Source organism: Papaver somniferum, chromosome 11 (genome assembly GCF_003573695.1).
Source record: "Papaver somniferum cultivar HN1 chromosome 11, ASM357369v1, whole genome shotgun sequence".
Classification (NCBI taxonomy): domain Eukaryota; kingdom Viridiplantae; phylum Streptophyta; class Magnoliopsida; order Ranunculales; family Papaveraceae; genus Papaver; species Papaver somniferum.
This window is the reverse complement of record NC_039368.1, coordinates 44,302,323-44,315,126: the sequence shown is the minus strand read 5'-3', so window position 1 is coordinate 44,315,126 and position 12,804 is coordinate 44,302,323. Positions and strand designations below refer to the sequence as shown.

At 34.4% G+C, this 12,804-nt stretch overlaps 1 protein-coding gene across 1 annotated transcript; it reads right to left on the bottom strand.

Annotated features, from left to right (window-relative positions):
• Window positions 1–3,945: 3,945 nt before the first annotated feature.
• On the bottom strand, window positions 3,946–7,037 carry LOC113321558. The gene is made up of 3 exons (XM_026569452.1): window positions 6,313–7,037; window positions 6,011–6,208; window positions 3,946–4,348 (listed from the first exon to the last, which is right to left on the bottom strand). The coding sequence occupies exons 1-3, from the start codon at window positions 6,952–6,954 to the stop codon at window positions 4,049–4,051; spliced, it is 1,140 nt and encodes a 379-aa protein (XP_026425237.1). The 5' UTR covers window positions 6,955–7,037; the 3' UTR covers window positions 3,946–4,048.
• Window positions 7,038–12,804: the final 5,767 nt, after the last annotated feature.

Genomic DNA, 12,804 nt, shown 5'->3' with positions numbered 1-12,804 from the left:
ACTAATTATTCAAAACAAACACAAGATTTCCAAAACCTTGATTCACATCTAAAGGGAAATCAAACCGATGTTTTGTGAAAGCAAAATATTAAAAAGTATTAACGGTTTTTTTGCATATTCTAAAGAGAACCAACATTTTTCTAGAGGATTGTTCAAGTGCATCTTCTAAGGAGAACCGACGTTCTGCTAGAAGATTTTCGAGATTAGCTTTCAAGGAGAAATGGTGTTCAGCCAGAAGATTTTCGAGAGGAGATTCTAAAGAGAATTGTTGTTCTGCTAGAAGATTTACAAGAGGAGTTCCTAAAAAAATTGGTGTTCTGCTAGGAGTTTGGTGTAATAGCTTGTGTTCAAATCTGGACGAGGTTCCAGAGTTTTTCTGCCATTGCGGTTTCCTCATTAACAAAATTTCTCTATGTCTTGATTTCTTTTTTATTTCCGCATTATATTTGTGTTGATATAATTAAAGTAACAGCAAGTGATTCGATTTTCAACCTAAACGGTTTTTAAAACTGTATTTTGTTCGTGTACTATTCTAGTATATACTAAGTTGTTTTTTGATATCGATTTTTGAGGCCGTCCAAGAGTTCTTATAGATAATCAGGTTCACAGATCTTTGATCTAAACTACTGATTGGACAATAAAGATAAACCTATATACATATTTTTTCAAGGATCATTTAGTTGTTGTTTTTTTTTTGTTGAATCACCTATTTTTTTATTAATAAGAAAAACTCAAATGTTTACAACAAAAAAAAGACCAAAGCAGACAATGGCATGAAATTACAAAGACATTTTGAAACACTTAGCAAAATCTATAATATTTTCTCTCAGGAATTTCAATTTGAATCAAATGAGCTGGTCTCCATGCATGATACTTAATCTCGCCAAAAGCCAGACCTGCACCCTTCTTTGCTAAACCATCAGCAGATAAGTTAATCTCCCAGTAGCAGTGCTCATATTGAATTTCAAATAAGAATTTTCTAGCATTTATCCATCTTGACTTAAACACCAAGGCACTCCTCCTTTTCCAAAATCTTCAATTACTGATTTAGAATCTGATCTTATGATGATTTTATCACATTACAATTGAACTGCCCGTTAAATAGCCCAGATTACATCCATAGACTCATCAATATAATTAGTGGCAATTCTTAATCCCCCAAATACTATTCCAATAACTTGACATTCATGGGTTCTGGCAATGACACCAAAAGCTGCCAAACCAGGATTCTCAGCTGCATCTCCATCACAACAGAACATTACATAGCCTCTTTTTGGATTTAACCAGTAACATTCTCTAATAGTTGTAAGCTTAAGTTTTCTGTGACCTAGATTGAAATAAGCAAGAATATTTGAATCATAGTTTTGAATCCATCTAGTGCCCTTCATTCTATATCCATAATCTAAATTCAAAATTCTACTTTTGAAAGAATTCTCATTTGGTTGTGCACTTTCAAACTGAATTCTATTTTTCAGAAACCAAAGTTTCCTCATAGTAGAGAAAGAAGTAGTTAACCAAACTTCCTTGACAATGGGACTTTTTTTTTGCAAGTTTTAGAATAGTCTCAAAGGAAGAAGGACTAGGAAAGTTGAAAACATTACCTAACCATCGCCAGATTTTTCTACTGAAATTGCAGGACCAGAGAAGGTGTGACATGCTGTCTTGATATTGCTTGCAAATACAACATTTGGAGGCCAATGAAAAACCTCTATGCACCATTTTTTCATCATCTACAAAGACTCCTTGTTGAAGTTTCCAAATATTGCTTGCAATTCCTGGATGAAGATAAGGCTTCTAGATTTGAGAAGGCCAGTGAATATGTGCTTCTTTAGATCTAATCTTATTAACTACTGCAACTGTAGAGAATTTTCCTTTGATGTCACCACTCCAGAAAATTTTATCATTCTATCCATGTGCAATAGGAAATGGAAACTGAATGTAGTGTTGAATTTCTGCGGGTATCTGCCAGCTACCATTGTGTAAGAGATCCTTCACCTTCTTCGTATGTAAATTGTTCTTTACAAATTCAGTGAAACCAATGATATCAACGAGAGGAATTTCACCATTCCAAGTATCAAACCATACTTAAATGTGTTATCCATTTCCCATAATCCATCTAACATCTACCTTAAGAGCTTGCCATGCCCACTTCAAACCAGGCCTCACAGTAGATAATTTCCAGCTCGAAATCCATTGTCTATTTTTGTCTTTAAATATAGCTGCAAAGAACATTGACCATTCATCCTAAGAAGTTAATAATTTCCATATCATTTTCATCAATAAAGCTCTGTTAACATCAGCTAGCCTTCCAATACCCAAATCACCTTCATGAAAAAGAGTGCACACTTTATTCCAGGCCAAAGTTTCATGTTTTCTTACCTCTCCATCACCTGACCACAAGAAGTTTCTCATTATTTTCTCACACTCCTTAATATAGAACTTGGCCATTTGTATACATCCATGTTGTAAATAGGGATACTGCTAAGCATAAATTTAATCAACACCAGTCTATCATGAAAAGATAGTAATCTTCCTTTCCAAACTGATAAGTAATCTTGTATCATCTCAACCATGGGCCACACAGTAGCATATTTAACTCTACCTGGATGTAGAATGACCCCCAAGTATTTGTCAGAGAATGAAGTTAGTTCCATCTGCATTAGATCTGATATTTGAGTCTTCCTCACTGAAGTACATCCATCAACAAAAAATTTGCTTTTAAGCTTGTTAATAATCTAACCAGAGCAGTTTTGATAGTTTTCAAGCAGTTTTAGTAGATTTTCTAAACTTCTTTTTGATCCATTACTGAAAATAAAGATATCATTAGAAAATAAGAGTTGAGTAGAAGAAATACCATTTCTAGTTACCATTGGTTGTAACTTTATTGTTTTCACCAGTTTAGTCAATCCGTTACTTAAGACCTCCTCCATCAAGACAAAAATAATGGGAGATAGTGGATCTCCTTGCTTCAATCCTCTGTGCATTGAAAAGAAACCATTTGGAACAGAAATTTTGGCAGATGTAAAAAGAACTCTCAATCAATCATACCAAGCTACTGAAAAATCCATACTGATGAAGAACTTTGAACAGAAAATCCCAACTCACTGAATCATATGCCTGGGAAATGTCAATTTTCAAACCCACGTTACCTCCTCTTTTCTTCTTTTTCATTTCATTTACTAGTTCAGAAGCCAACATGACCTGCTCATGGATATTTCTTCATTTAATATAATCAACTTGTTGTGGAGAAACTAACTTACTCATAAGATATCCCATTCTTGTTGATATCATTTTTGTGAAAACTTTAAAACTAAAATTACCCATTCCAATGGGTCTGAAATGATTAGGCTTTGTAGCACCTTGACGTTTGGGTAATAAGACCAAAAAATTGGAATTAAGACCTTTAGGGATATATAAGATTTGGTTCATTAAGTTGGTTCACTTGTTATTATAGAAGATCTGTTTTATAGGTCCAAACGAAAAAGTTGGTGGTGTACTTGGTATCCCCGCGTTTTTAATCGGTATCAGAGCAGGCAAACACTATAAAGATCTAATAAATCTGTGTTTGTAGAGATATGACCTATGGACATATTATCAAATATGGAACACACGTGATTTTATTTTATTGAAAGTTTGAACGTAACACCAGAGGGAATTGTTGCATCTAAATAAATATTTAAACATCCCCTTGAAATCACCTCGTGTAAATCTACTAGACAAGTTTCTCTTGTAAATGATGCAGAAATTGTTGATGTCTGGGACATCTCAGCCACATTATTGATTTGTTGTCATAACTTGAAATTTTGTATCCACTCTTCTTTTATAAATGAAATTCGATATATCATAATTTCATATTTAATTTTTCTTTAGATATAAATAATAGCTTTAAATAACACTATGGATCATGTCATCTTGATTCGTAATTATTATGAAATACACTACACATTATAACTAAATTTTTACGATTTAAAAGTAATTCATAGTATATATAACATTCATAATTGACAATAATGTCTTCTATCATATCCTGAGGTACATGTAAAAATAATCACAGAGTGGTAGTTATAGTTTTACAGTAGTTATTATAAGCTTGAGTTCGATGTTGTTTATCATAAGAACCATGCACTAATAAATAACACTCTGCATAATGACTAAACTTAGGTTTAACATAGTTCCATACAACATTAAAATTAGATCTTAAGTTTATTTTAATCACCAATGGCAATCCTTTTCCAGATTCAAGCATGTCTTGCATGCTTCGCCCAGCTCCATACATCGCTTTATTCTTTGCTCCAATATATAGTTTGAACTTTGTTAATGTAGCATCTGCTGCATATAATTTAAAATCCTGTAATAAAAGGTTAACATTAATAACAATGATTATGAGAAACTAAATAATACCAAAGACGCATCAAATTTTATTAAACAAATACATATTTATTTATATAGAAAGAACAACATTAAATAAACATATTCAACTAAATTATCCAAATTTGTTAATACGATAATATCAATAAATCTATAGAAAGAAATTCAAAACGTCACGGATACATGAGTACGCGGAAAATAATATAAAAATAATTAGAGAAGAAATTGAAGTGTGAAGATAGATTTAGGGTCATAAATTTATTGTGGATGTTTTTATTTTTTATATTTTAGATATGTTTCAGATTCTTTTGCTACAACGAAATATGCATGTCTCTAAGTTTTCAGTGGATCATAGGCGAACTTTTTTTTAACTAAATAAATAGGTCATTGTATATATCACTACATAAAATAAATTGTTTTTATTAAAAAGAAATCCACGGTCCTTTCACAATATACAAACTAGGGAACGAGGCGAGAGAGGAAAGCGTCGCTAAAAGTCATCCTTCAACATGTCATCCTCTGCTTTGTTTAAATCAACCGTCAAAAATTCTTAATAGACCACAAAAAATACCGTAAAAAAAAACGCTCTAAAAGCTCTCACCAAAGCAGGACCCCCGCTGTCCTCCGCAGGGCCCACCGGGACCACAAAAAAAATCTGTGTGGGTGCAGTTTAAAGATTTTCCAAAAAGGCGGCCTATTTAGAAGCATTGTTAAATCAAAGCTTGAATCTATTGTTGAACACATAATCATTATGTGTTACAAAATAAATAATAAATGCATACCCTTTAATTGTTTAATTTAATCAATATTGACATGTGTTATAAATAAGATCCCACCTTTATCATTTTTAAAAAAAATTGATTGTCAAAAATATCCAAATCCATAGTTAAATAAAAAAATGTGGAATCTTCGTAAGATCCGGCTTCGAATTTTACGTATGTGGATGACATGTGAATCTTCATAAGAGCTAGCCTTAGAAGGAACAAATTATTTTTTTCGTACGTATCACTTGCTGTCATCACCGTGGAAGACCTGAAAATTTTGTGATCGTTGTGGATGACCTGAAAATTATTTTACCTATGTGGATGACGTGAATTTTTTTAAATTTATGTTGTACAAAAATCCTGACAGACGAAATTACATTAAGTAGTCATAAGTGGGGACTCCTTTCTATCGTCTAATTACTCTTTTTATATAGTTATCTCCGTCCCAAATTAGTTGAGCTAGTAGTATAATTTAGAAATGATTTAACTCCCAAGCTATACCACGGATATTCATAAATTTTATATCACTGAAAAGTATTTTAAACACCTATATAACGAATATAAACATTATCAAATAATATAAAGTCAACTATCAGTGAGACATTTTAAAAATCACTAGCTCAACTAATTTGATACCGAAGAAGTATATAAATTTAGGAGATTACACAATTTCAAACAATTGCGTTAGCCCTATACTTTTTGATCGGCTTCTAAGCTTAACATTAGTATATATTTATATTACAGTTGAGATTATTTCTTTAGCACCGTTTGTTTAACTCATGAAACCAGTATACTACTTTAGAGAGTTAACCGGTGTGTAACATTAAACCACTTCAAAAGAAAAAAGAAAAAAAAAGTGTAACATTAAAGGTATTTACCTTGGTTGTAGGCCTTGACGTCGCGAAAATGAGAGGACCAAAGGACATTCGGATGGTGGAAGGATGGATATGAAGACCAAAGAGTTTTGACCTGTTGTCGACTTCCAAGGCCAGTGAACAGTTACAATTGAGGATTTTTGTGGTCACACCAGATGCATCCACACCCTCACTCAAAAGAAAGTTTGGAATCCTGGCCACCTGCATGCAGGTATATATACAAAAATCAAAGTTAGATGGTCTACTAACAAGAGATAAATAGATACACACCCTAACTGTTTAATGGAGTTGGTGTTGATACGTACCTTGATAGATATTTTTGGTGTAGGAGGTTTAGTAGCTAAGTAGAAAACAAGCAATGCAACTCCAAAACTCACTAAACTTCTCCAGAATATTTGAATCAAAGTCCACCAACATGATCTGTATGTACCAAACGAGAACAGTCTCCAAAATCCAGTTCTCCGGCCATCTTCATAAAAATCATCATCGTCATAAAAATCATTTTCGATCTCACAACATTTTCTTTCTTCGTGATGATGTTGATCTTTTTGTTTCTTTTCGCAGAGTACTAAACACGGATCATCATCATCTTCATCTATCTCATCCATACCAATACTCTTCTCATGAAAGTCTTCGTTAGCTCCGTACGTAATCTTTTTCTCATGTACGAAAGAATTATTCGAGCCACGAGAAGACGAATAACGTGAGAGTAAGGATCGAGACACATCTTGGCCGTGGACTGAATTACGAGCATTGGTTGAGGTATACTTATCATCAGATCCATAAGGAGAACTTACGAAAGCTAACTCATTGTTTCTGCAATCAGTATTAGTACTATGGTCTGATGGGCTTTGAACATAGTACACTGCCGACGAAGGATATGTAAGAAGCAAAATCTGATCACTACGACTATGATGATCTTCTTCAACTATCTTATGATCACCCATTTTTCTTCTTTAGAATAAGGTTTCTCAATAGAGTAAAATATGGAGTATATTTTTCCGTATATTTTATGGCTCTTTGATTGATTCATTCAGTGGCTTTTATACCGATCACGAAAAGGAACATGGAGAAAGAGACGTTGCTTTTTATTTGGTAGGGGAGCCTGGTAGGGTTACAAGGAGGCTTAATTACCGGCTATTTTGATAATTAGCTTTCGAGTACTTAGGATAATGGGAGCCAAGTTTGGTGGGGTTGGGACCCATGTGCAATCTTGCTTGACAAGGGAAATTTGTGGTGGTAAACCTTGACGAGGGGTCATATTTGAAAAAAGAAAGGCATTTTAACTTTTTTTCTCAATAATTTTTGTTTCACGGGAATGCTTTTCGATTTGCAACTTTTCACTCGTGCTAGCAATTCGAAAAATGTTGTTGCTTTGTTTTTCAAGAAATGATGATGCTCATTGCTCGTTACATCATTATATATTTAAATACAAGTTTACAAGATTGATTTACAAGTTTCACTTAAATCACTTTCTCATTTGATCTATTCACTTAGTTACATCCTGTTTTTGATTTTTTTTTTAACGTAAAGACGAATTATATTAATCAAGAAATATAATACAACATGTTTAAGATCTCGTTTTAATCAAAAATATTGAAAATGATGTTAGATTTTAAAACCCTGTGCCGAAGATGCTTTACTCGAGCTTCTTTTGATATGTGGTCCGTCGCAGAGTTATATTTCTTATTTATATATTTTACCTGGGTTTGCGGAAGTTTCTTCAGTATTGAGTTCACTTCTCGTATGGTATTATCCGCACTCCAAGGAGAGTCTTTGCAAGATTTGTTGATCGTCTCCGCCAAAGTTTTGCAGTATGTTACTATTGAGACAGTGGATAATATATTTTTACTTAACCATGAAGATACCTTTACCAAAGCTTTTGATTCTACATGAAAGGCTGAGGAGGCCCACTCCGAACCGACTTCAATACACATAAATGTTTCTTTGTCCACATAATAAAGTAAGAAGGCATATCCCATGGTCGAATCCTCTTTTTTGAAAGCCGCATCAATAAATATTACCCAATCCGAATGTATGTCAGACCATTTCTATTTGGGGTTGTTTCTTTTTTCTATCTTCATTAAGTTTTGGATCCTTTCCTGAGTATTCTGGTTCAGAAATTTCTTGATTTGCTCCATAAGGTGAATCGGGTTCGGGTTTATTTTCTCAAAAACTATCGAACATTTGTGCTTCCAAATGAACCAAGATATAGTAGTTATTTTATTCGATAGTTGAGTGAGATCTTGGTCCGTGATCCACTCTTTTATCCAATTTTCTGTGAAATCCGAAGTACTTCTAGCGTTCACCGTTTCTAGAGAAAGACCAAACCAAATTGCTCTTGTAAAGGGGAAAGAGCGAAAAAGACGTTGTTCTGATTCTTGCTCTTGAGAATCACTTGGACACTCTGTGTTTATGTCTGAATTATGCCATCCGAGTCTAGAATTAGTTGGAAGAGCTTTTTGAGCTAATTTCCAGACGAATAATTTTATCCTTGGGATTACTAGGATTTTCCATATTTTTTGCTAGGGAAAGGAGATTAATGAATTACTCTCCTGATCTTGGTTTATGAGAAAGTTATAAACATTTTTTGCCGAAAAAGTTCCTGAATGGTGGTGTTGCCATATGATTTTGTCTTGTTCTTGTCTTTTTGGAGTAATAGCTAGGATTTTCGCTTTTATTTTTGGATCAAAATAAGTATCGAGTTTTTCTTGGTCCCAACTACCCTATGGAGTGATCAACTCATTTACCCTATGTGGAACCCGGGTTTTGAATGTTAATGGGCTTCTGAATGATTTTTGTGCTAGGAACCCATTTGTCTTCCCAAATTTTTGTGGAAGCTCCATTTTTTACTTGCTATATAAAATTGCCTTTAATGAGATCCAAGCCTTTTTTTATACTAGTCCAAATCCAAAATAATTTGGAAGATCTGGAGAATTCCAGAGGATGAGAATTTGGAAAATATTTTGCTTTAAGAAGTTGAGCCCAAAGTTGATCTTGCTCCGAGATGAGACGTCTAGCTAGTTTAGTAAGGAGATCTATGTTAAACTGGTGCGGGTTCTTGATTCCAAGACCTCCTTGGGAAATAGGCTTGCAGATGTCGGACCAAGCCCTAATATATTCCCCTCTTCTTTTGGGCTTGTCTTTTTTCCGCCAGAAATCTCTTTGGATTTTGTCCATCTGATCTAGCGTTTCTTTAGGAAGCGCTAGCACTTGTATTTGGTAAATTGGATAACCTTAAAGAATGGATTTTATTAGAACTGTTTTACCGGCTTGAGAGAGCAATTTAGATTTCTAACCTTGAAGAGTGGCGTAGTATTTTTGTAACAAAGGTTTGAAATTTTCTTTTCTATTTTTATCGAAGAAGAGAGGAGTTCCCATATATCTATCATTTTTTTTTGTCATTAACAGAACTTTTAGAATTATCACAATGATTTTCCCATGTTTCGGATTAATTCTAGGACTGAAGTAGATACCGGATTTCTGTAGGTTGACCATCTGTCTCGTAATCTCTCTAAATCTTGATAAGATGTCTAATAAAATTTTCCCTTCACCTAGATTAGCTTTTGTGAATAAAAAGCAATCATCTACAAAGAAAAGATGAAATATGTTCGGGGCATCTTTATTTATTTTAAGACCCGAAATTTTCTTTTCAGAAACCGATTTTTCTAGGAGTCTAGAAAGAATCTCCATGCAAATTAAAAACAAGTATGATGAAAGTGGGTCACCATGTCTTAGACATCTGGAAGTGGTAAATTTCGGACCTAGTGAGCCATTTAGAAGGATATAAAATGAGGTGGTTGAAATGCATTGCATTATTACATTTACCCATTTATCACCAAAACCTAGTGCTGATATATCCGATTTGATGAAGTTCCACTCCACTCTGTCGAAAGCTTTAGAGAGATCTAACTTTAAGGCGGAATAACCTTTTGTGGTTTTTGAGTTTTTCATTGAATGAATAAGCTCGTGAGCGATGATAATGTTATCTGTGATTTGTCTCACTGGTAGAAAGGCTGATTTATTTGGGGAAATTAACTTGTTTAGGATTGGCTTTAGCCGGTTTGCTAGAATCTTAGATATGATCTTGTAAATTGTATTACTCAGGATGATGGGTCTGAAATCTGATGGGTTTGTGGAGTGGATATTTAAGATATCAGAGTTTTGAAGGAATAGTTCAAATCCGGATTTAGGTTTCCGGTTTTAAAAAATTCTTGAACTTCCTGAATTATATTCGGACCCATTATATCCCAATTAGCTTTGAAGAAGCCTGGTTGAAACACGTCTGTACCTGGCGCTCCCCACCGGTTCATGTTGGAAATTGTCTACTTTTGATGGGATAATTGTTAGGGAAGAATTTTCCTCATCAGAAATGCAAGGATAAAGATGTCAAACGGACCAAGCTAGGGTCAACCCGTCCCTAGCTTGCCAACCCGTACTAGGGTTAGAGTCAACCCTAGCCCTAGTACTGTTCACGAACAAGCTCAAAACCCCAACCCTATCCCTAGACGGGTCAACCCTGACGGGTTGGCGGGTTGGCTTGTTAATGTTATCAATTTAAAAATTAAATTTAAAATTTAGGATTGTTTAGGATTATTCATTTAGTAAAGGTCGAACCTAGGTCAATTTGGTGTTTAACTAGAAGCCCCACCACTGAGTTGCAAAGTGGACGTTTTTATTGCCACTTAATCAACGATATAGCCGGTTACAGCGCTTTAGTTTTCTTAGGCAGAGAACCCTAACATCAACTAAGAATTTTACTTTTTTTTTTATCATTTTATAAGTTTAAATTAATGTGAGTAAGACTAACTCACTGTTTAAATTATGCTAGTCTTTTTATCAATTTAGGACATCCTGAATAAATATGTGATTGATGAATCTAAGTTGTAATTTAATTTATTGATTGATTATTTAAAATCTAAAAATTATTATATTTGTTTGGATAGATCCAAAATTAGCTTTATTTATCGATTTAAAATTAACTAATTCTAATATATGTTTTCAAATCATGAATTTTAAAGAGTTTGTGGGATTGAGGGATATATTTATTAATTTTGACGGGTTGACGGGTAACCCGCGGATTGGCCCTAGCCCGGCTTGTTTTCTAGTAGGGTTGTATATGCCAACCCTAACCCGGTCCGTTTAGACAACAAGCCAAACCGGGCCGGGTTGAAACAAGCCGGGTTAGGGTCAACCCGCAAGCCGGGTTATAAATTGAGAGCTCTATGCAAGGATCAATAAAGCTTGATAAATCTTCTACCAAGTTGTTGTTACATGAGGAGCCTATTTGAGTGAAGTGGTTGATCAACAGGGTATTGATTTGGTCTTTGAAAATGCGGGGGGTCTAACAACCACACCAACAATTCGTTTGGAAATCTGAGAGGACTTACTCCAATACACTTTCTAGAGAATCAACTAGACAGCCAGACTCAATCTGGAATAAAGTATATCAAAGAGTTTAATATATCTAACTCTTAATTCAATCCGCAATCAGCAAATTGAAATCAGTGAGCCCGATTTGATATAAGAGGAATTACTTGAACGGTACCGAAGACCAATGTTCAAGTGTCAATCAATGTAAAACAACAACCAAAGGTTGGATATTCTAATTGATTGATCTTAATGCATAACCTGTGATATTTCAATTATATAACAAAATATAATGCGGAAAAGAAATAACATAGACACCAGAATTTTGTTAACGAGGAAACCGCAAATACAGAAAAACCCCGGGACCTAGTCTAGATTGAACACCATATTGTATTAAGCCGCTACATAACTAGCCTACTAACAATTAACTTCGAACTGCACTGTAGTTGAACCCTAATCAATCTCACACTGATTCAAGGTACAATTGCGCTTCTTACGTCTCTAATCCCAGTATGATACTACACACTCGATTCCCTTAGCTGATCTCACCCACAACTAAGAGTTGCTACGACCCAAAGTCGAACACTTGATAAACAAATCTGTCTCACACAGAAAAGTCTATAGGATTGAATAAATTTGTCTCCCACAGAAATACCCAAGAGTTTTTGTTCCCTCTTTTGATAAATCAAGGTGAACAGGAACCAATTGATAAACCAGACTTATATTCCCGAAGAACAACCTAATATTTATCAATCACCTCACAATAAACTTAATCGACTAGCGAAACAAGTTATTGTGGAATCACAAACGATGAGACGAAGATGTTTGTGACTACTTTTCTATCTTGCCTATCGGAGATATGAATCTCAAGCTAATTTTATAATTGCACTCAATCACGATAGAAGCAGCAAGATCAGATCACACAACTACAAAGAGAATAGTTGGGTCTGGCTTCACAATCCCAATGAAGTCTTCAAGTCGTTAACCTACAGGGTCTCGAGAAGAAACCTAAGGTTAAAGGAGAATCGACTCTAGTTATGCAACTAGTAACACACATGAGGTATGGGGATTAGATTTCCCAGTTGCTAGAGTTCTCCTTTATATAGTTTTCAAATCAGGGTTTGAAATCCAAGTTACCTTGGTAACAAAGCACTCAATATTCACTGTTAGATGAAAAACCTGATTCAACCAAGCTAATATCTTTCAACCGTTAGATCGAACTTAACTTGTTACACGTAAATGAAATGTACCCTTACTTAGGTTTATGTAACCGTACCCAACTATGTACACCATGTTGGTTCACAAATAGTTAACCGGGGTTAGACATATGATTACTATCATATCAACCTTATTCGTCTTAACCATAACTAGTTCAAATGACTCAAATGAAACTAGTTAAAGAGCTGTTCAATTGCTATATTCTCATG

Coding starts and splice junctions, on each gene's coding strand:
- LOC113321558 (XM_026569452.1), bottom strand. CDS start 6,954: ATGGGTGATCATAAGATAGTTGAAGAAGATCATCATAGTCGTAGTGAT. Junction 6,209..6,312: donor CACCAAAAATATCTATCAAG/GTACGTATCAAC, acceptor ACCTGCATGCAG/GTGGCCAGGATTCCAAACTT. Junction 4,349..6,010: donor CGTCAAGGCCTACAACCAAG/GTAAATACCTTT, acceptor CTTTTATTACAG/GATTTTAAATTATATGCAGC.